The sequence below is a fragment of the Pelobates fuscus genome, chromosome 4 (assembly GCF_036172605.1).
Source record: "Pelobates fuscus isolate aPelFus1 chromosome 4, aPelFus1.pri, whole genome shotgun sequence".
NCBI lineage: Eukaryota > Metazoa > Chordata > Amphibia > Anura > Pelobatidae > Pelobates > Pelobates fuscus.
Genome location: NC_086320.1, coordinates 126,333,209 through 126,358,708, shown reverse-complemented (window position 1 = coordinate 126,358,708; position 25,500 = coordinate 126,333,209). Strand labels below are relative to the sequence as shown.

At 43.8% G+C, this 25,500-nt stretch overlaps 1 protein-coding gene across 1 annotated transcript in view; it reads left to right on the top strand.

Moving 5' to 3' along the window:
- The first annotated feature begins 2,422 nt into the window (after window positions 1-2,422).
- Window positions 2,423-25,500, top strand: part of PTPN2 (protein tyrosine phosphatase non-receptor type 2) — a 99,096-nt gene continuing 76,018 nt past the window's right edge. Inside the window, exons 1-2 of the mRNA XM_063451595.1 lie at window positions 2,423-2,657; window positions 22,884-22,974. Coding sequence (XP_063307665.1) covers window positions 2,601-2,657; window positions 22,884-22,974 — 148 coding nt within the window. The 5' untranslated portion in view covers window positions 2,423-2,600. The remainder of the gene's footprint in view (window positions 2,658-22,883; window positions 22,975-25,500) is intronic.

Here is a 25,500-nt window from a genome sequence, read left to right as displayed (position 1 = left end):
AATTGTAGAGGCTTGCAGTAGGGATGGTATGGCAAATGGGCCTACGGAGGGAGTAGAGATAAACAGTTATATTAAAGGACCACTATAGTACCAGGAAAACATACTCGTTTTCCTGGCACTATAGTTCCCTAAGGGGGCCCCCACCCTCAGGGACCCCCTCCCGCCGGGCTCTGGAGAGAGGAAGGGGTTAAACACTTACCTTTCTCCAGCGCCGGACGGGGAGCTTTCCTCCTCCTCTCCTCCTTCCTCGCGACGTCATCAGCTGAATGCGCATGCGCGGCAGGAGCCGCGCGCGCATTCAGCCAGTCGCATAGGAAAGCATTCACAATGCTTTCCTATGGACGCTGGCGTCTTCTCACTGTGATTTTCACAGTGAGAAGCATGCAAGCGCCTCTAGCGGCTGTCAATGAGACAGCCACTAGAGGCTTTGGAGGCTGGATTAACCCTCAGTATAAACATAGCAGTTTCTCTGAAACTGCTATGTTTATAAAAAAAAAATGGTTAATCCTAGAGGGACCAGGCACCCAGACCACTTCATTAAGCTGAAATGGTCTGGGTGCCTATAGTGGTCCTTTAACCCCTTAAGGACACATGACATGTGTGACATGTCATGATTCCCTTTTATTCCAGAAGTTTGGTCCTTAAGGGGTTAAGGTATTTACAGTTAGGAGTGGCAAGCATGGGAGGGGACAATAAAACAGTTGTGATTTACAATTTAGAATTTTGCCAATCAAATCCTAACAGCCAGATTATTAATTAATGCATGTAGCTGCAAGTACAAGATACTATAGTAGTACACTATAGATAACAATGAAAACATTATTATAAAGAAGTAATCTAGTGGCAAAGGTGAAAGAAATCCGGTGGAGCATCTTCTGAATTCCAAATTGGTACATGAAAGCTGTAGCGTTCAATTGTAGAGGCTTGCAGTAGGGATGGTACGGAAAATGGGCCTTAAAGCTGTAGCGTTCAATTGTAGAGGCTAGAGAGTAATGAAGGCAGGAGTTCCATGTGTCGTAGCGCCAACTTTTAAAACTGTTGTCAAATGATTAAATCAGCTGAAATTGTTAATGAGGATGGGCGCATTCTTATGATATACCTGCTCACCTTCTCGGGACAGAGCTGTGCAGGGAAGAGAGCAGGTGCTCAGGGGCCAAGCTGAGTGACATCCTGCTCCCTCCATGCACAAGTCACTGCTAATAACCAGTCCCCTTCTACATCTGCCAGCAAATGTTAAAATGGGGGATACCTCCATGGAATACCCAGTATCTGCTGAGGCAGTACCCCAAAACATAGGACTGTCCAGGCAAATATGCTAAACTATTGGCACCTATAGGTAAAGCTTAGGTTGTTTTAGTGCTTTTAAGAGTCCATTCAAACACTCTCAGGTGACCTCAGCTGCCCTTTACAGACAGACCTCATGACTGCATCAAAAGAGCATCCTAATACAAGGAAATGCAATGTGTGTCACAATACTCAGAAAACACTCAATTCCTGTATGGTTAAGAGAAAAATAAAAAATACTTCTATAGAAATGAAACAAAAACCACCAGGCGTATTTACTTTATTGTAATCCAAACCATTTCCTTAGAACCGTATACTTCGCGATATTATTATTATTCGCCTGTAGTAACCATGATCACTATAAACTTTAGAACCTCAAACCCATCGCGTTCCAAAGCTAAAGGATCGTGAAAGGTGGCAATGGGATATGACGACCTGTCTGCGAGGTGTCTGTAATGTTTGCATATAGAGGTAACATATCTAACAGCCATTTACACCTTCTTATTGCAAATCCCCAGTCTAATGACACTATCAGGCTCGCTGCCAGCAGTTAATATGGCCGCTTATCCCCACAGTACATCGACCCCGCTGCCAGCTGTTAGCATGGCCGCACATCCTCACAGCACTGAGACCCGCTGCCAGCTGTTAGTATGGCCGCTTATCCCCACAGTACATCGACCCCGCTGCCAGCTGTTAGCATGGCCGCTCATCCTCACAGCACTGAGACCCCGCTGCCAGCTGTTAGAATGGCCGCTCATCCCCACAGCACTGAGACCCGCTGTCAGCTGTTAGTATGGCCGCTTATCCCCACAGTACTGAGACCCGCTGCCAGCTGTTAGAATGGCCGCTTATCCCCACAGTACTGAGACCCGCTGCCAGCTGTTAGTATGGCCGCTCATCCCCACAGTACTGAGAACCGCTGCCAGCTGTTAGAATGGCCGCTTATCCCTTGGACCCCGCTGCCAGCTGTTAGTATGGCCGCTCCAGCCTCCGAGCGTCTCCGCACTACAAGGGGGATCTCCGGATAGGCGGAGCTATAGCGTATCCTGTCAGAGCCAAATAACTTCTCGCCGCTGATTGGTCGATAGTGTTCGTTACTGATTATCAGATCTGATCGAGCCAATGGAGCGGCTCCTAGGTGTGTTAGTAACCGGAAGGGGGCGTGGTTAGGGAGGCCGGTGTCCCTCGGTTCGTGTCGTAGATTTTGTACCGTTGGCCGCTCTGTTCCTGTTTGCCGGTGTGAGGGAGTGAGCGCGGAGAGATGCCGTGTGCGGGAGAGCTGTGAGGCCGGGAGACGCAGCACACACGGAGACACCATGGAGCAGGAGTTCAGGGAGATTGACGATGAGAACCGCTGGAGCCCGCTTTATGTAGTGAGTATAACAACACCACTGCCAACACAACTGCCACCAGCACTACTGCCACAACCACCATTAACACAAACATCAGCACTGCCACCACCACTAACACAAACATCAGCACTGCCACCACCACTAACACAAACATCAGCACTGCCACCACCACTAACACAAACACCAGCACTGCCACCAGCACCACTGCCACCACCACTAACACAAACATTAGCACTGCCACCACCACTAACACAAACACCAGCACCACTGCCACCACCACTAACACAAACACCAGCACTGCCACCAGCACCACTGCCACCACTACTAACACAAACACCAGCACCACTGCCACCACTACTAACACAAACACCAGCACCACTGCCACCACTACTAACACAAACACCAGCACCACTGCCACCACCATTAACACAAACACCAGCACTGCCACCACCACTAACACAAACATCAGCACTGCCACTAACACAAACACCAGCACTGCCACCAGCACCACTGCCACCACCACTAACACAAACACCAGCACCACTGCCACCACCACTAACACAAACACCAGCACCACTGCCACCAGCACCACTGCCACCAGCACCACTGCCACCAGCACCACTGCCACCAGCACCACTGCCACAACCACCATTAACACAAACACCAGCACCACAACCAGCAGCACCACTGCCACAACCACCATTAACACAAACACAAGCACCAGCACCACAACCACCAGCACCACAACCACTGCCACCAGCACCACAACCACTGCCACCACCACCACAACCACTGCCACAACCAGCACCTCTGCCGGGGTATTCCCACATCACAGTGCGGGCTGCTCGGCATGCCGACACATACAGGGTATCTCTACACGACAATACTCACATTGGCACTGGTATGGGACATGGCTAGGACGATAAAATAAGCTGAAATAACAAATTTCTATCTATCTATCTATCTATCTATTCTGAGACTTGTGAATTGAATATCAGGATTTCCGTGTAGAATAGCTAGCTGCAGAGTTTGAGAGTATAACTGAGTTGGAGAATTTTTCCATGTCAGCTAATTTCTTCTAAATTTAGCATTTTGGTTTATGACACTTTGTTTCTTCGTGTCTAAATCCTTGGTGCGCAATGCATTGAAATCCCTTGCACTCATTGAGTAAAACTGAGTCCCAGACATACTCTTAAAGCGGCACTGACTTAGTCTGAGGACTTTTTGCATAACGTGCAAGGACTGCCTACGGTGACAATGCCACTGGGTGAGTTTTAGTTACATGAACCTGTCCCTCACGGTGCCACCATAGTCATTCTGTCGGTCCTCTCCTGCTAGGAGCCGACATCAATGCTGTACACTTGCCCATGCGCAAGATACAGAATTTAAGTCTATGGAGGACCCCGCAAGACTGCAGGATCCTTTTTACATTAAGACAATTCCCTTAACCTGTCACTGGTGACGGCTGGGCGATTATCACTTCTTGACGGCGATAGCTCTGCTAATTGTCAAGCAGTGTCAGGCATATGAGAAATCAGTAGTCCCTACTGTCTCAGTATATCTTTTGACTGGGTTTGGAATTTTTGTGAAATAAAGATTTACGGTACCTTTATGAAATATTACTTTTGCAGGGGGAGGTGGTTGACAGTGCTGCTTTAGAATAGAGAAAACATTGCCTAAGAACAGGTAACAGATATTGGGGTTGATGATACTGATTTAAAGCTTTAACCCCTTAAGGACACATGGCATGTGTGACATGTCATGATTCCCTTTTATTCCAGAAGTTTGGTCCTTAAGGGGTTAAAGGGTTACTTCAACTTAAAAAAAATTAAAATGAAAAAACAAAACACTTGTCTGATGTATTCCACTTGCCAGAAGGCTAAGGGGTTCAGGGAGGATGGATCGAGAGAAGGATAGGGGTGGCATAGAGGGGGTGCTGCAGTGCCATTGGTGGTCAAATCACTGAAGTGGTCATTTTGCTTGTAGTAACTCTTTAATTATTGAAAAAAACATAAGAGAAATGTAAGCCCTGTGGGGGTGATCTGGACAAGGCCCTTAGACACCAGGATTGTTGTTGGACTTAAAGGACCACTATATGCACCCAGACCACTTCAGCTCAATGAAGTGGTCTGAGTGCCAGGTCCCTCTAGTTTAAACCCTGCAGCTGAAAGCAAAGCAGTCTCAGCGATTCTCACTGTGAAAATCACAGTGAGAAGATGCTGGAAGTCCATAGGAAAGCATTGAGTAATGCTTTCCTATGGGCGGTTTGAATGCTCGCGCGGCTGTTGCCGCATAGAGGGAGAAGAGTTGCCCGGCCACTAGAGAAAGGTAAGTGGCTGAAGGGGGGCCCTCAGGGTGGGAGGGACCTAATGACCCTATAGTGCCAGCAAAACGAGTTTGTTTTCCTGTCACCATAGTGATCCTTCAAGACATGGGTCCTCAAACTCCGGCCCCCCAGATGTTGCTGAACTACAACTCCCATGATTCTTTGAATTACATAGATAGCCAGAGAATCATGGGAAGTTGTAGCTCAGCAACATCTGGGGGGCCGGAGTTTGAGGACCCATGCTTTAAGGGTTGAAGAACGTTGCTCCAGAAAGTATTATTGAAGGCTTTTCCTACTCTTCCTATTTTTAATGGATTCTGCATTTTAACGTTGCCTTTTAAAAAAAAAAATTGCATGTATTCATCAAGGTTAATATTATTGCATATTGTGACATAAGTGTTTGGTGGTGTGTGGTGACTACATTTCCCTTTTTTATTATTGGTATATTTAAGGTATTTAATTATCCTTTCCTAACCCCGTGTTTAGGGGGCTTTATCCTCTTAAAATGATTTTGTGTTTAGCTTTTTTCTTGGCGGGTGTATTAGGTACGACCCTTGTGTGCATTCCCTTTATGGGACTGCATTTTATGTACTTTTAAAATCTTTATATTATAGTGCCATGTCTTGATCCAATGCACTTAGTTATAAAGTTAACATGTTTTCATATGCATGATTATTAAAGTTGGCCAGTGTTCATAGGTCATTTGTGTTGATGATCCTTTCTATGGCAATTGGTTAATATACATTTAGTGAGTTCCCTTTCTCAAGATGTATGATTCGAATTGTGGTGAGAAGTGTACACAAAATACAGTATGCTAGTCCTTGGCACTCAAGTGAGAATTGGCTTTTTAGGGGAAAAAAATGACTTCTAAACAACTGGCAACTTTTTAGATCGTACAGAAAATAATCGTTTTATTACAAAATATTCTATAATGTACATTGCAGGGAATACAGAAGATACCTTACATCTTTGTAACTTAAAGGGACACTATAGTCACAAAAACAACATAAGCTTAATGAAACTGTTTTGGTGTGTAGATCATGTCCCTGCAGTCTAATTGCTCAATTCTCTGTCATTGCGGAGTTAAAGTGCACAGCTTTTCTAAACACGTCCTGTAAGGAGTCATCCAATGTTTATACTTCCTTCATTGCAAATTCAGTTTAATTGAACATATATTATCCTCTGCACTGTTAATAGCTTGCTAGACCCTGCAGGAGCCTCTTGTGTGTGATTAAAGTCCAATTTATAGAGCAGGAGATAAAACTTTTAAAGTAAGTTATAGGGATCGACCGATTATCGGTTTTACCGATATTATCAGCTGATATTCAGTGTTTTCGGCAATATCGGTATCGGCCAATTCAGATACCGATATTGCCGATAATATATAACCGGATCGCCGGGCTCATTACAAGCCCGGCGGTCCTGGGGGGGGGGGGGGGGGCAGCAAGTGTTTACTTACCTCCCAGCAGCTCATCCAGCTCCCCAGTGTAACTCTCGCGAGACCTGCGGCCGTCAGAGTGTTGCCACGGGTTGCCATGGCAGTGCGGCACGCTGGCCGCAAGACTTACACTGGGGAGCTGGAGGAGCTGCTGGGAGGTAAGTAAATGCTTGCTGCCGGCTCCCCCACAGCTCAGCCAATTCCACTGGACCACCATGGACAGCTATATTCCCCCCCTCCCTGGCCAGGTAACAAGCAGGGAGGGGGGGACAACAAAAATAAATAATAATAAATATTAAAAAAAAAACAATTTAATAAAAAATGCCCCCTCACACACACACACTCCATTATATACACATATACACATACTCTACACAAACACACTCTGTATATAATGCAGTGTGTTTGTGTAGTGTGTTTATATAATGCAGTATGTTTGTGTAGTGTGTGTATATAATGCAGTGTGTTTGTATAGTGTGTAAAGAATATAGTGTGTGTGTATATAATGCAGTGTTTAAATAGTAAGTGTGTATATAATGCAGTGTTTAAATAGTAAGTATGTATTTAATGCACACTATACAAACACACTCACACTGTGTTTGTATAGTGTGTTTATATAATGCAGTGTGAGTGTGTTTGTATAGTGTGTGTGTGTGTATATAATGCAGTGTGTTTATATAATGCACACTACACAAACACACTGCATTATATACACACACTATACACACTACACACACACTTTGCATTTAGTATATACAGCATTTACTTTACGCACACTACCCACACACTACACAAACACTCTGCTTTCATTATATACACACTACACTAATACACACTGCATCCACTACACCAGGGGTAGTCAACCATTTAATACCAACAGCCCGCTTTTGTATCTTTGTTGATGGTAAAATGTCCTTACCGCCCACCAGTGACGCAGTAACGAATTTTATAGCGCAAGTGCAATTTTTTTATTTTTAAACATTCATTTTCCTTTTTTTAAAAAAATATTTTCTATACTTTTTTTTTTTTTTCCTATGTGTGTATGTTAAGTGCTGTGTGTATGTAGGGTGCCATGTGTATGTGTTTCTGTGTAAAGGGTGTAGTGTGTGTGTGAGAGGTGCAGCGTGTGTATGAAGGGGCGGTGCGTAGGTAAGGGGTGCGGTGTGTGTGTGTGGGCGGTAGGGACCAAATTGACTACCCCTGCACTACACAAACACCCACTGCATCCACTACACACACGCTACACACACACACTGCATCCACTACACACACACTGCATCCACTACACACACACTGCATCCACTGCACACACGCTACACACACCCACTGCATACACTACACCCTCTGCATCCACTGCACACACGCTACACCCTCTGCATCCACTGCATCCACGCTACACACACCCACTGCATCCACGCTACACACACCCACTGCATCCACGCTACACACACCCACTGCATCCACGCTACACACACCCACTGCATCCACGCTACACACACCCACTGCATCCACGCTACACACACCGACTGCATCCACTGCACACACGCTACACACACCCACTGCATCCACGCTACACACACCCACTGCATCCACGCTACACACACCCACTGCATCCACGCTACACACACCCACTGCATCCACGCTACACACACCCACTGCATCCACGCTACACACACCCACTGCATCCACGCTACACACACCCACTGCATCCACGCTACACACACCCACTGCATCCACGCTACACACACCCACTGCATCCACGCTACACACACCCACTGCATCCATGCTACACACACCCACTGCATCCACGCTACACACACCCACTGCATCCACGCTACACACACCCACTGCATCCACTGCACACACACCCACTGCATCCACTGCACACACGCTACACACACTGCATCCACTGCACACACGCTACACACACACTGCATCCACTGCACACACGCTACACACACGCTACACACACTGCACACACGCTACACACACGCTACACACACTGCATCCACTGCACACACGCTGCATCCACTGCACACACGCTACACAAACACACACTGCATCCACTGCACACACGCTACACACACACTGCATCCACTACACACACACACACTGCATCCACTGCACACATGCTACACACACTGCACCCACTGCACGCACACTGCATCCACTGCACACACACGCTACACACACTGCATCCACTGCACACACACACTGCACACACACACACACTGCATCCACTGCACACACACTGCATCCACTGCACACACACACTGCAACCACTGCACACACACACTGCATCCACTGCACACACACACTGCATCCACTGCACACACACACTGCATCCACTGCACACACACACTGCATCCACTGCACACACACACTGCATCCACTGCACACACACACTGCATCCACGGCACACACGCTACACACCCCCACTGCATCCACTGCACACACGCTACACACACACACTGCATCCACTGCACACACGCTACACACACTGCATCCACTGCACACACGCTACACACACACACTGCATCCACTGCACACACGCTACACACACACACTGCATCCACTGCACACACGCTACACACACACACTGCATCCACTGCACACACGCTACACACACACACTGCATCCACTGCACACACGCTACACACACACACTGCATCCACTGCACACACGCTACACACACTGCATCCACTGCACACACTACACAAACACTCTGCATCCACTGCGCACACATACGCTACAGACACACACACAGCTCCCCTGTCTAAACACACTGCATCCACTACACGTGGCATGTATATTTTGTGCATTTACCTTTAGAAATAGTTTCTAATTTTCCAAAATGGTAAATGTACAGAATATCAGCAAATTATATTGGCTATCGGCCTGAAAGTTCACAGAATATCGGTATCGGCTCTAAAAAAATCAATATCGGTCGATCCCTAGTAAGTTACATCTGTTTGATAGTGAAACCATTTTTTTTTTTTTTTTTTTTTTTATGCAGCCTATGTCAGTCACAGCCAGGAGAGGTGTGGCTAGGGCTGCATAAACAGAAACAAAAGTGATTTTAACTCCTAAATGGCAGAGACTTTAGCGGCATGACCTATACACCAAAGCTGCGTCTTTAAGCTAAAGTTGTTTTGGAGACTATAGTGACTCTTTATATCATTAAAATGTAAAAACAATTTCTAATAATGTGAAAATGTTGGAAGTGTGAAGTTCACATTAGGAATTTTTGTTATGTTTTTTTGTAGTTTTATGTATAATATTGCAGATGGACAATTGTTGGGTCTGTTGCTTGTTCAGTGAAAAAGGTCATAAATAAGCTTTGGGGTAGAGAACAACTTTATTCCTATCTTGTTCTTTGGGACTAGTGTGGAGTCCATTAACCCTACACCCATCGTCAATATGTTGAACATTTTCTCAAGTCTTTATTTGCTTCATGGTTTTAAATGGACTATATAGTATTTTAGTACATACAATTTTTAAAGTGCAATAGAGAGATTTATTTATTTTAATTTTACTGTAGTTAAAACCTCAAGAGCGGGAAGGAATGTGTGTGTGTGTTTTTTTTTTTTTTTTTTTTTTTTTTTTTAATTCTTTATTTTTGGTATGCAAGTAGGTACAACAGTGCCTGTAGCGCCACCACAGCATCAGCAGGCTCGGTGTTCATAGTCAGATTATAACAATATTGTGGCGTGTTGAGTAAGCATACATTTTTTTAAATGAAAAGGTAACGATAGAGGAAACAAGCTGAGAGCAATATGGTTTAAGTTACATTAGAGTAGGTAAACCTGCATAAGTGTACAAGCTTAAGTGTATTAGCAGGGTATAGGTGGACTTTGAGTTTAACAATCTGTGCATCTTTACAATGGGGTTAAGCATGGTAACACTTTCTCTCTTTAAAGTGGGTGTCTAAGCTCTGTGGTTTACGTGTGTGATTTCTAGAGTGTGTTCCTCGCTTGGTGCTTTGTGTAAAGCATGCTGCGTTATCTGTAGGCAGTGTGTCTGGCTAAGCATAGTTTGGAGTTGATGCTAGGGCAAATAGTTCCGAGCATAAGTCAATGTCCATGGATGGAAGCTTATCGACAGGAGTCCGCCAGGTTGAGTAGGATTTATGGTTCATCTGTGCCGGCGTCTTCACCGCGGTCAGCCAGCAGGCAGACCGTGTCTGTTTGCCTGCTTATCCGATTCCCAATCTGTGGGGAGGTTGTTGGGCACCCTGCCTTGAGTGTGCTGTGTGTGGGGCACTCTGGCTTGGTAGAGTGTGAGGGTGTGCCTCTTCTTGGTGTTTCATGATGCTCTGCAATGATGGATCGCCAACTGGAGGGGTTGTGGTTGTCTGGGCCCTTAGAGTTTGGCCCTCTCCAGCCCTGTGCTTGTTTGGTAGGTGCCTCTTATTGTACCGCGGTGGTGCGGTTGTGTTGCCCTGCGCTGTTTCATTGGCGCGTGGCGGTGGTTGTGGTGTTGCAGGCCCAGGCTGGTGGGGTGGGTTGATTCTAGCCGGGTACAAGGTGGGTGGGTTGGGGTTTCTGTCCCTGTGATCTGCCTTGTCGGGACTGGCAGTTCTAGGGTTTGGTGGCCCCTGTAGGTCTGCTTTATAAGGGCTGTTCAGTGGGGTCCCGCTCTGTGTGCCCCCCATTTCATCCTGGTTGATGCCCTCAACCCGTAGCTTAATTTGCCCAGTACAGTCCGCCAACACAGACCTGAGGAAGGCTGTCATGGTGGTCGGGTGGTGTTGGGTTAGCTCTCCTTTGATCTGCTCTCCTGCACTGGTGGTCCGCGCACATGGCAGCCATCTTGTAGAATAGTGCGCGTGGATGTACCTCGCTCGGGCGATTGTTTATGCCCAGATTGGTGTGCTGCTGGTCCCCTGCAGACCGGGATGACCCCCCGGTCCAGAGGGGGGGGGGGGGGGGGGGAGCGAGACACCGGCCAGAGACCCGAGAGAGCGGCCGTCTCGTCCCGGCTCAAGCTCCAACGAACTCCGGCCCCTGTCGGATTACTCTAGGTGCAGGACAGGGTCGCGTGCGGTGTCCCCGCGTGCCTCAGTGACTGGGGGTCAGTTTGGTCACTGGCATAGAGAAATGGTCGCGGTTGACCTCCAATTTGGGATTTGGGCCGATTTTCGGGCCCTGGAGCGGGAGCTCAGACAGAGCGCGTCTGATCCCGCCGGCGGTCAGGCCCCGCCCCTCTTTTTTTTTTTTTTTTTTTTTTTTTTTATAAATGATAAACTTTATTATTTTCAAACAGGATGAATAGAAAATAGGGCTAACACAATAGATCATATACTTGGTTTGCAACAAATGTAGTAATAATTTGTTGGGCAGTATTTTGGCTGTTGAGCAGTAGTTTAGTAGACTTGCTCTTCTTCAATATATTAATAGGATATTTAACATAAACCTGTTGTAGTTCAACTTTATATATTTAATAAAAAGTAGCTGGAAATGAGAGAGAGGAATTGGCTTTTGATATTAGAGGAACACAACAGTCAACCAAACTATTTTATCTCAATAAAGTGGTCTAGGTGCAGTGTAAGTGTCTGATTGTTATTATGCGTGTATTAAAAAAAAAAAAAAAAAGAAGCTTGATACGCCTTGATAAGCCTAGTAAAAACAGAAAAAACATATCAGCATGGCATTCATAGAAACCGCACCTTTTTATTTATTCATTTTAATTTTTTTATATGGAAGTAATAACAAAATAGAGTTTTGAGTACTAAAGAACATGCTAAACGGTGATTGTAATATAACCTGTTTAGTGTGTACTAGACTGCCTGTAACTGATAGAAACAATAATGGTACTGCTGGACAGGAGCCCCCGAAGCGACATCAGCAAAACAAAACCAGCTGACTGCCTGCTGGTGAGAGATTTAACAGGGTGAGACTGCCAAATTGGGTATACAACAATAGCTCGGCACTTTAAAGGACACTCCAGGTACCCAGACCACTTCTGCCCATAAACTGCAATAATTACTTTGCAGGGTTAACTCCTCCTCTAGTAGCTGTCTACTAGACGGCCACTAGAGGGCACTTCCGGGATTCTAGCACAGGTATTTTTTGTGCTAGAGCGTCGCTGGACGTCCTCGTGCTATGTGAGGACCTCCAGCGTCGCTAAAATCCCCATAGGAAAGCATTGAAAAGCAGACGGCCACTAGAGTTGCTCCATGGGTCAGTGCTGCACACCAATGATGAGCGCTTTCCATAGCGATGCACTAACTCAAAGCACTGCTATGAAGAGGTGCCTAGGAACACTTCTGGTTGCAGTCACTTAGACCGCCACTAGAGGTGCTTCATGGGTCAGTGCTGCACACCAATGATAAGTGTTTCTCATAAAGAAGCATTGGGCTTTTACCATAGGAAATCATTGGGAGGCTATTGCGCGTACGTGTCAAATCACCGTTCTGCGCCAATCAGCATCTCTTCATAGCGATGCATTAAATCAGTGCATGTCTATGAGAAATGCTCATCATTGGTATGAAGCACCTCTAGTGGCCGTCTGAATGACTGCAACCAGAAGTCACTTAGATCATCAAGATCATAAACAATGCATTTCCTGAAAAGTCAGCCCTTACATTAAAAAGCATGCAGGGGCAGGCAATACACACCAGAACAACTGCATTAAGCTGTAGTTGTCCTGGTGATTATATGTCCCTTTAATTGTGGCATGTAGTGTATGTAGTAGAATAATCTTTTCAGGCATATATCTTACAACATAAGCATGGTCAATGTCACTACTGGACTCTGGGGCCGAGTAAACATGCTAAATAATGCTTCACTACATGGCAGTCTGATGAAAGAATCTGGGTTTGATTAATGCCACCAGAACACATTAGGTGCCTAAAAACTGAAAATAAATGCTAGTCAACAAGGCCATACATAGTTTTATAATGATGAGTGTATTTTTCTTAAAGGACCACTCTAGGCACCCAGACGACTTCAGCTTAATGAAGTGGTCTGGGTGCCAGGTACCTCTAGGATTAACCCTTTTTTTTTATAAACATAGCAGTTTCAGAGAAACTGCTATGTTTATAATGAGGGTTAATCCAGCCTCCAAATCCTCTAGTGGCTGTCTCACTGACAGCCGCTAGAGGCGCTTGCGTGATTCTCACTGTGAAAATCACAGTGAGAGCACGCAAGCGTCCATAGGAAAGCCGCGCATGCGCATTCAGCCGATGACGTCGCGATCAAGATGGAGAGGAGGAGGAAAGCTCCCCGCCCGGCACTGGAAAAAGAGGTAAGTTTAACCCTTCCTCTCTCCAGAGCCCGGCGGGAGGGGGTCCCTGAGGGTGGGGGCACCCTCAGGGTACTCTAGTGCCAGGAAAACGAGTATGTTTTCCTGGCACTAGAGTGGTCCTTTAAGTTCTTTGATACAGAAGATTATGTATGCCAGTCTTCAACCAGACACAAGTACACAAAACGCTGATTTTGTGATTTTTGTATATTCACAAATATATAAAGTTTGGTGTAGGATGGATAATGGTATGGAACTGGTTTTCAGGTTTTAGGTTCTTGGTTCCAGTGAAGTCATCTTAAAGGACCACTATAGTGCCAGGAAAACATGCTCCCACCCTCAGGGTCCCCCTCCTGAAGTGGTCTGGGTGCCTATCGTGGTCCTTTAATGCTACTGGATACAGACATTTCAAATAGTTAGGTGCTTCTAACTTTGTAGCAAGTTTGAGGAATGCTGTTTGCAATATAACTAAATCCACTGCTGTCCATGACTTCTTTATCTCTCGTTCAATAGATTTACTAGCCTTAACAGAAACCTGGCTCTCCCCCTCTGACACTGCCACCCCTGCATCTTTGTCCTTCGGTGGTCTCCAACTTACCCACAACCCAAGAAACTCTGAATGTAAAGGTGGTGGTGTTGGGTTTCTCCTCTCCCCTCACTGCTCTTTTAAACCTCTTCCCACCCCCCCCTTCCCTCTCTTTCCCGTCATTTGAAATACACTCAATTCGCCTTTTCAAACCCTTCTCCGCTAACATTGCTGTTATTTACCGTCCCCCTGGTTCCCCTCTTCTCTTCCTTGACCACTTTGCTGCCTGGCTACCCTATTTCCTCTCTTCCCTAATTCTCGGGGACTTCAATATTCCTATAAACCCACCTTTGACCTCTGCAGCCACTAAACTACTTTCAATTACTTCCTCCCTCGGGCTATTGCAGTGGGCAAATTCTCCCACCCATGTAGCTGGCAATACCCTTGACCTAATCTTCACTTATGCATGTACAGTAACTAATATCTGCAACACTCCATATCCACTCTCTGATCACCACCTCTTATCATTTGCTCTTGCGTACCCCCTCACCCAACAACCTCAGCCTAACCCCCCTCAACTCAGGAGGGACCTTAATTCTCTGGATCTCCAACAGTTGTCAGCTGACATTGATTCACAACTGCTGTCCATCCCTTCCCTCTCCTGTCCTTCACTGGCCATCTCCATATATAACTCTACTCTTACATCTGCCTTGAACACTGCAGCGCCACTCCAAACAAGCACCTCAAGTAGAACCCGCCCCCAACCATGGCATACTAAATCAACGCGCTACCTGCAAAGATGCTCCCGTTGTGCTGAACGCTCCTGGAGGAAGTCTCGTACCCAATCAGACTGTCTCCATTATAGATTCATATTGTGTTCATACAGTGCAGCCCTTGCCCTTGCCAAACAGTCCTATTTTTCCTCTCTCATTAGTTCATGTTCCCGCAACCCCAGGCGTCAATTTGACACCTTTAATTCTCTTCTTCGCCCTGCTGTGGCCACCCCCAAAACTAATCTTACTTCTGATAACTTTGCATGTTACTTCATTGACAAGATTGAACAGCTAAGGAAAGAATTCTCCCCTCCTTGCCTTTCTGTTTCTCAATCACACATAGATCATGCCTTTCCTACCCTTCAGACATTCTCCCCAGCTACTGACCAAGAGGTGGCTGCTCTTCTTTGCTCCTCTCGCCCCACCACTTGCCCGCTCGATCCTGTCCCATCTCACCTTATCAGATCTCTCTCCACTTGTCTCTTGCCTTCTCTAATACACATCTTCAACTGCTCGCTCTCTTCTGGCATCGTCCCTGCTGACCTTAAACATGCCACTGTAGTACCTATACTAAAAAAAACATCCCTCGACTCATCCACCCTCTCTAACTACCGTCCCATATCCCTGCTCCCTTTTTCCTCAAAGCTTCTGGAAAGGCTTGTCTTTACCCTAGTGTCTCATTTCCTCAATTCCAACTCTCTCCTTGACCCCCTTCAATCTGGGTTCCGCCCTCTCCACTCTACAGAGACTGCCCTTATCAAAGTCACTAACAACCTAATCGCAGCTAAATCCAAAGGCCACTACTCCATACTAATTCTTCTTGACCTCTCAGCGGCCTTTGACACCGTTGATCATGCTCCTTCTTCAAACTCTTCAATCGCTTGGTCTCTGTGACTCTGTCCTCTCGTGGTTTTCCTCTTATCTCTCCCAACGCTCATTCAGTGTCTCCTTTTCTAATGATACCTCCTCCCCTCGCCCTGTCTCGGTTGGAGTCCCCCAAGGCTCCGTCCTTGGTCCCCTTCTATTTTCTCTTTATACTGCCTCTCTTGGCAAACTTATTACCTCTTTTGGATTCCACTACCACCTGTACGCTGATGACACCCAGCTATATCTCTCCTCCCCGGACCTCTCCCCTGCCGTCCTGCAACGTGTCACTGCTTGCCTTTCTTCCATCTCTGACTGGATGTCCTCCCGCTTTCTGAAACTCAATCTCTCAAAAACTGAGCTCCTTGTCTTTCCTCCTCCTAATACTGATCCTCCTCTTTCGCTCTCCCTTCAAGTTTGTGGTACCAACATCAGTCCATCCTTGCAAGCGCGCTGTCTTGGCGTCATACTTGACTCTGGTCTCACCTTTGAGCCTCACATCCAGCATGTTGCCAAATCCTGTAGACTCCATCTCAAAAACATATCCCGCATCCGCCCCTTTCTTGCACCAGATACTACCAAGGAGCTTGTCCATGCTCTGGTAATTTCCCGCATGGATTACTGTAACCCTCTCCTGATTGGTCTTCCCAAAAGCCGTACTGCACCCCTACAGTCCGTAATGAACGCTGCTGCTAGACTGATTTTTCCTCTCTAGTCGTTTCTCTCACACCTCACCCCTCTGCCAGTCCTTACATTGGCTTCCTGTATGCTATAGGAGTCAATTCAAGGTACTAACTCACACCTATAAAGCACTGAACAACTCTAGCCCCTCTTATATCTCCTCACAGATCCATAGGTATGTCCCTTCTCGGTCTCTCCGCTCTGCCCGTGACCACCTCCTGTCCGTTGTCCGCACTCGTACGGCCAACTCGCGCTTGCAGGACTTCTCGCGGACGGCTCCCTTCCTATGGAATAGCCTGCCTACCGCCATCAGACTCTCCCCTAGTCTTGCATCTTTTAAGAAGTGCCTTAAAACCCATCTCTTTAGGAAAGCATATGGCCTCCAAGACTAACCCTTACCTCACATACCTGTCTCTTGCCCTCTCCTAAAGGGCAGTCCACCTTATTTGATTGCAAATTCCTGTCCTAATGTGTTTTACACCCACCTCCTATAGAATGTAAGCTCGATCGAGCAGGGTCCTCTTCAACCTATTGTTCCTGTAAGTTTATTTGTAATTGTTCTATTTATAGTTAAATCCCTTCTCATAATATTGTAAAGCGCTACGGAATCTGTTGGCGCTATATAAATTGCAATAATAATAAAATAATAATGCAATTTTCTATTCCAGCATGACTATGCTGCTGGACACAAAGTGAGGTTCATAAAGGCATTGGTTGACAAGCTTCTTAAGAAACTAAAGTTGTTTGCAGTGGACCCACAACCTTTACTCCATTAAATACATTAGATTTCATGGAGTAAGCATGGACTATACATTGAATTAAAACACTGATTGCAAGCCAGACCTTCTTTTCCAGAATTAGTGCCTGACTGCAGAATAATACATCTATATTTTTTTTTGTGCTATTTGGGCACAAAATTTATAGAAACATAGAAACAAATAGTTAGGTGCTTCTAACTTTGTAGCAAGTTTGAGGAATGAATGCCATTTTCTATTCCAGCATGACTATGCTGCTGGACACAAAGTGAGGTTCATAATACAGATAATTTCAGATACAATCCTAAATCTTGTGGAGAGCCTTCTTGGAAGAGTAGTCATCACCTGACACACTCAGCCAATCAGTGAATCCCCATTTTATAAAACTTGCTTGAAAAAGGTGTTTCTTTTCAAGCCATGTTTATGAATTGGGACTCATTGATTGACTATGAGTGTCAGTTGGCCACTCACAGCCAATCAGCAGCACTGCTTTCTGATTCTGCAAGAGCCTTCTTGTTTAAAAAATAGAGGGTCAAGGAGTCAAGGACATTCAGCGTGGAACAAAGTTTTTTTTGGGATAAACCATTTGAGAACCTTAAGTGAGTCAGCGCCAAAGACCTCCTGATACTAGAACGTCAGTTCAATTAAGTTATGGTGCCTGGATTGTTTCTTTAAATATAGTTGGCGTCTTAGATGACATGTCATAGAACAGTGTGCATACTATGAGCTTGATCTAAAAAATATGGTTGCTGTAGATCCTGTATGCCAGTGATTACACTTCCCTGTGTCATGGTCGGGAGGTTCATGAACACAACAAAAAAAACCCAGAATATCTCTTGAAACAGAATGCCCATCTGTTGCATGTGTTGGTTGATGGTATACTAGTTGAATTTTACTCTCACTTTTCTGTTCTCCAATCAATGAAGAATTCTCCGTATACAGTGTTTTCTCTGACTCAAAATATTTCAGTTTAAGTTTAGAAATAACCGCTTTGCACGTTTATCCACTTTGAAAACCATGACAATATTCATCAAGTCCTATTACTATAGTCAAGATTTATGTGTGTAAAATATAGCCTTCAAAATATCCAAACAATGCAGATTTTACTGTAAATGAGCGGAGTTAGTGTGTGTCAGCTCTGTTCTGATTATGTTCTCTCAACCACCATAGTGTACCCAGGTTTTAGTGAATTATCCTTCATCTCCCCATTTTTGTTTGATGTAAAACTTGTCCCACATTGTAGGTATACAAACTGATCCTTTGACACATAAGCTCATCCCTTAAACTGAACCCTCCACACACTTCAGCTTGTTATGTGTGAGGATTTGCTTATCTTATTTGAAGTTTATAAAAGTGCTAACTTATATTTGAATGTCAGACAGCCAGGGAGGTTACCTTCTTGATTTTGTTAGCTCCACAGAGATAATGAAAGTGGCAGGTGTGCCTACCTTCTCTCCCAAGTCAGTGACAAGAATACTAATTTGCAGAGTATTCACACTAGCCAGGCTGGAACTCTTGTTGAGTTATACCTGCGGCAGGAGATGAGATTAAACTCTGTATGTGCAGTTTTTCATACTCCAACACACTGCACATATAGACTGCAGGCACCATAACAACTTTAAATATATAAAGTGATCATGGTGCTTGGAGTAGCCCTTTAACTCTGTCATGCTGTGATATTGTGCTGTTTCTTTCGTATACATGACAAACATTTAAAAGTTGAAAAGCAACTTAAAGGACCACTATAGTGCCAGGAAAACAAAGGAGGAAGGGGTGAAATTCTTACCTTTCTCCAGCGTCAGGCTCCCTCGGCGCTGGGGACTCTCAAATGCGCATGCAAAAGCCGTGCGCGCATTCAATCAGTCCATAAGAAAGCATTTCTCAATGCTTTCCTATGGACGTTGGCGTCTTCTCACCCCTTAATGCTGCAAGCTTTCTGTAAACATTCCAAGAGGAAGATATTGGCTTTCTTTGTTTACTTATTTATTTAAAGGAACACCCCACACCCCTAATGAACCTTAGCTTGCTGAAATCCTTTGTGTGAATAGTGTCCTCATTTTTTTTTCTTTATTATGTTTATTTGTATTTCTGTTTAAACCTGGGAATTCTATATTCTGTTCTCTGAAAAATAGTGCTGTTATCTAAAACATGATCCATTTGTATTTACAGGAAATGTAAGGGACAGTAACATTTGTAATTATTGCTATTTTCTGTAACCATTTTACTTTAACATGTTTGGTTCTCTATGCTAATTAATGCCAAACCTGGATCAGATGAGTTGGAGTTAGAAGTCATGTTGCAGCATGACAGGCCTGTTGACTATATTTCCATGATCATGTTTGTGTTACTATAAGCATGTTTCGTTTTTTTTTTTTATTCTTTATTTTTGTTGTGCATATATTTTATCACAGGCAGGTAAGAGGTGCCCAAAAAGCAGTCCTCCAACTTTTCCCACGCTCAACATGCGAGGCACAGAATAAACAGGCACATTTTTAAAATAATAACAAGTAGTCACAGTCGCTTGTGTAGGTAGCTTGGTTACTTTAGGCTAGGTCTATGCTTTGGCTATGCTTTCGATATCTAGATAGTGTTGGCTCCCCAAAAGTTTTCCTCCCCAAAAGTTTTTTTTATATTTTCACCATGATCCCAATTCGATTTTCCATCATAAATGTCTTTATACCTCGGTATATCTATTCCCTTGCCCTTTTTCACTCTATTTTGTCTTCTCTCATCCACCTCCTTTTTGCCTAGTCTCTTTCCACCTTACCTACACTATATGGAAAAAAGTATTTTTGGACATCTGACCATTGCATCAACAGGGACTTTTATGATATGGCATTCTAACTACATAGACATTTGATATCTGGTTGGTTTCTCCCTTTGCAGCTCTAACAGATTCCACTCTTCTGGGAAGGCTTTCCAGAAGATTTTGGTGGGAATTGCTGCCCATTTATCCAATAGCGTATTTGTGAGGTCAGACACTGATGTTGGACGAGAAAGTCTGGCACGTAATCTCTGTTCCAATACATTCCAAAGGTGTTCGATGGGGTTGAGGTCAGAGCTCTGTGCGGGCCTGTCAAGTTCTTCCACATCAAACTGCTCCAGCCATGTATCTATGGTCATTCTTTGTATTGGGGCACAGTCATGCTTGAATGGAAAATGGCTTTCTCTAAACTGTTCCCACAAAGTTGGAAGCATAGCATTGTCGAAAATGTCTTGGTATGCTGAAGCAGTAAGATTTCCTTTCACTAAAAGTAACCGGCCTAGCCCAACTCCTGAAAAACAGCCCCATAACATTATCCCTCCTCCACCAAACTTTCCAGTTGGCACGATCCAGTCAGGCAGATAATGTTTGCCTGGCATCTGCCAAACCCAGAATCGCGCATCAGACTGCCAAACAGAGAAGCATGATTCGTCACTCCATTGTTCCAGAGTCCAGTGGTGGTGTTTTTTGCATTTTATTTATTTATGTGAGGCTTGCATGCAGCTGCTCGGCCATGGAAACCCATTCCAAGAAGCTCTTGCGCACAGTTTTTGTGCGGATATTAATTCCAGTGGAAGTTTTTGAATTCTTTAACTATGGAATCAGCAGTGCGTTGGTGACTTTTATGCACCACGCTCCTCAGCTCTTTACGTGATCTTCTGCTTTGTAGCAGAGTTGCTGCTGTTCCTAAACGTTTCCACTGTCCAATAATACCACTTACAGTTGGCTGTGGAACATCTAGCGGGGATGAAGTTTCCCAAACTGAAATGGTGGCAACCATTCACAGTACAGCGCTTGAATTCCCTGAGCTCTTTAGAACAACTCATTTTATTTTTCTCAAATGTTTATAAATGCAGACTGCATGGATAGGTGCTTGATTTTTTTTTTAAAAAACACCTGTTGCAATGGGTCTGATTGAAACGCCTGAATCCAATAATTAAGTGGTGTGTTCCAATACCTTTGTCCATATAGTGCATCACATCTTTGATTTTTCACTATTGCCCCTTTCTTTCACCAGCTGCCATCATCTCTTCTGATAATTCCCTTCTTCATCCATAAAGTCTTTAATCTCATTTTCCATTACCCTTTTTCCAGATCCTCAAACCATCATTTTCCTTCTGATCATTATCCCTTTCACACTCCTTTCTTACTTTTATCACCAGATCACTTTCCTGCCTCTGTCCTTATCGCACTTCTACCATCACCCTTCTCCATCAGTTTGATATTATTATGCAAATAGATTTACTATTCATACATACGGTTTCCCAATTCTTAGTCTGCCATCGTCATGCAACTGTATGAATCAGAATGGGTGCTATCACATAGAAAGTTGAAGAGACATTTTACACCTTAAGGTGCACTAAGCCAAATAGCATAGTGAGGGACCTATACTACTAATATTTGAAAAAACTGTTACATAGCACTTTGGGTAGCCAGTTGCGGTAACATAGTTAAATGTTCTCTGGGTAGGTCATATCAACATTTAGTATTTTAAGGTAGATAGAATGAGTACTTTTAATTTGGGTAATTAAAACCACTGCTCCCCAGGAGCATATGCGTGTGCATGGTGTGCAATGGCATGTTCTAATGCCGAGCTGGATGGTGCACTCTGACCACAAATTAAATCCCTGTCTACAACTTAAGATCATTAAAGGAAGTTCATATTTTTATGTTGTCATTTGTTTATTTTTATGAACACACCAGATTCATGCTAGAGCAAATATTTGGTATTAATTTTATTTGTTTTCTTGGTCATTATTAAAAAACCAAAAACAAAAAAAAAAAACCTTATGCTCTTAGGTTTTTGTTTGATGAATATAAATACATCCTTTATTTGTTATTAACATTTTTATTAATAATAATTCATTATGAGTGGTTGACAAATTTGCTTGCAATCTAGGAGCCAGCTAAAAAAGTTAGGAGCCAGATTTTTCAAAGTCAAAAATACATTTCTTAAAGGGACACTATAGTCACTAGAACAACTACAGCTTAATGTAGTTAGTTGTTCTGGTGTTTATAGCCTCTCACTGCACACTTTTCAATGTAAACACTGCCTCTAAACTGCCTTTTCAGACAAGAGGCAGTGTTTACATTGCTGTTTGAGTTACTGTCACTAGAGGGGTTACCAGACCTCTAGAAGGGTTTCCTGGGTCAGTGCTGCACAGTGTACAGCACCTATGTAAATGCTTCCTATAGGGATGCATTGATTCAATGAAATCAGAAAATTATTGCGCAGCATGACGTTTTTCTGCACATGCGCAATAGTTTCCCAATGTTTCCCTATGAGGAAGCATTGGATTGGCTGAGATCAGCAAGATTGTTTGCCATGGAGGTGGAGCCAGCTGTGGCATTATCGGCACGGCGTTGGTAGAGAGGTCAGTAAAAACACCTTTCCCATGTGATTGGAGAGAGCAGTATAAGTATTTAGAAATATTTGTTGTGCCCTGCTTGTTTTATTGTATGAACATCTCTTTATTATGCCCAGCTCTGTGCATTGTATGAGTATCTCTGTACTATATAGAGAGGAGAAAAATTCTAGGGGAGGAAGCTGGCACCCCACCATCTCAAAACTTCACCAGCTGCACTGGTTTGTATGTATATAAATGTAAATTCAATAGTCTTTAATTTATTTATTTTCTTCTTTCTCTTCTTCCAGGAAATAAGATATAAATCTCCTGTATTGTCCAATAAGATTGCAAAGAATCCAGAAAACAAGAGTCGGAACAGATACAGAGATGTTAACCCATGTGAGTCAAATGTTATCTTGATGCTCTCCTTTTGTGATCATTGTGAATTTTTTTTTTTTTTAACTTTGAGTTAGAGAAAAAACATATTTATGTCTGTATAAGCATGTGTGCATATAACTTCCCCACCCTAACACATATTACTTTTTACCATGCCTATATAGGTGCTACAATGCAAATTTCTATATTATTTAACTATGCAAGGCATCACAAAATCTGTTCATCAAATTATGTGGCAAAAAACCCAAACCCTTCCAAAAACCATACATAGTAACAAACACTAGTTGCACAATGCACTCCCCTTCTTTCTGTAGCCTTGGCTGCTCTGTGACTGCAGCTCGATTATTGGTTCTGTTGCCTCTCCCTTGTTTCCTAATCTGTCCCAGAAGTCATGACCTTCTGTCTTCCTGCGATTTCAGTCAAAGCTTAGTCTTCTTGCAGGTAATACAAGGATTCTATATTGTTTTGTGTGTGTGTGTGTTGCACATGTTTTTGGTTTTTTGTGGGGGAGGGGGGTGGGGTGGGGTGGGGGGGGGGGGGGTTTGATCTATACATATCCATGCATCAAATGCTTTGGTATAGTAATATGTGGGGAAAATCAACTGACGTGTTAGGGGGGACCAAATATGTTTTTGTATTTATTTATAATTTTCAGACATGGTATAAGGTAGTGTATTACCAATAAGTGAAAATACTTGTTAAAGACAAGTAGCAGAGTTCTGATAACAGAATGTGGGCAACTTTCATCCTTCCACTACCTGTTTTTGGTGTTGTCACCCTACAGCCTTCAAAATAGATTGTAGAGGTTGCATGTTTTGAAAAAAAATCCAAATAATAATCCAGGCCTCAAAGTCAGTCTTCTAATGATGTTTTTGAGGTCTGCAAGGTTTAAAGTTCTTTCAGAAAAAAAACATTCTTTCAACAACCGTTCTCAGTGAACGGTATGTAGCTATGTTGTGTTCTCTTTGCCGGTCTTCATGCTTTTTCCAGGCTAAGGGAGGCCACATGCAGGCAAGAAGGCCTAGCTTGTAAGTTCGTAATGCATGTTTTGTAAAAGAGGGTACAAAATAGTTTCAAATGCAGTTTAGGAGTCAAGCCTATTGACGAGTGAGCTAGTAAGGTAAATGCTTCTTCTCTGGTTTGCCATGTGCCAATGTCGAAAAGAGGACCTTCATAAAGCTTTGTAGCTTGTTATCATAGTTCATATTACATGAATCTGAAATGTCAAACTCTGTCTTCCCCACTGTGTATGGGGCATTTGACCAACAGTGGAGATCCTCCTCTGAAATACTATGATAGGGTCTTAATCTGAATCCAGCATACTGTGCATGGACAGGGATTACCTATACTGGGGAAACTGTGGACATAGTATAAGTCCTAAAGGTAAATTTGATATGGTTTAGCAGCTCTCATCTCCTTCTGAAAAACACAAAGATCCACTGATAAACCTGAAGAACTCTAGGTAAGGGATTCACTTCACTACCCTGAACTGAAGGCTGCAACTCAAATTACACTTTCCAGTAGCTTATTAAAACCTAATAAAATACCCTTCTCTGCATTGATATGCTTAACATGTTCCAGTATGGCCAATGTTTAATGAATTTCATTAGCTGCTAAAAAGTTTCAATGGAGCCAAGGAAGAACATTTCCACTAAAGTATACCTGCAAACCGTTCCCTCACTCGCACTATATATTTTAAATTAAACAATCTGTTATTGTAGACTTCACTTTATATTGTTCTAAAGTTGCTGTATTTCAAAATAAATTTCGGTCAATAGAAATTTTTATTATTTATTTTTAGTATCTTCACACTCACTGTGTTGGCAATGCTGTTTCTTTAACACAGTAATTACCACTGTCCATTCTAAAACATCAGCCACTTTCTCAAATACATACCACACAAAGTAGCCCATTTAATCTTCCTCTCTCCTTAATGTTGCTCTAATCTATTTTTGATGAGGAGCAAGAGTAGCTTGCCACCAGCATTATAACTGGTGTTACTGTGTCAGCTGTCACTCTTCTTGCAGCACACATGGGTGGTGTTCTCCAGTGTTTGATTAGGAATAGATCCATCTTCATGCAGTATATCTGCAAAAGCAGACATGTGATCAAACTGTCGTGGAATGCGAAGGGGCAGCATTTCACATAGTTGCGTAAAATGCTTACCCATGAGACAGTCTTTATGGACACGGTTGATCCAAGCATCAAGTAGAATGCTCTCATGGGACGTGTGTGTGTTTTTCATGACTTCCTAGGTGCATGAATGCGCATGCACATTGGAGTAAAAATAAAAAATCTTTAGGGTATTTATATTTTGCTGAGCCTTACTGACTGCAGGGTCTGTGTAAGAATAGGACAGGGCTCCACGTGCCCCTCCACTGGGTATAGAGGTAGAGTAATGTAAGGAAAAGATATTCAATTACAATTGTCTAGCCATACTGCCCTTGGACCTGAGAAGGTAATTAGGAAGTTGGATAGTACAACCTCCTGCTCAAGAGCTAAAAGAAACATACAAATCATGCCAGACTC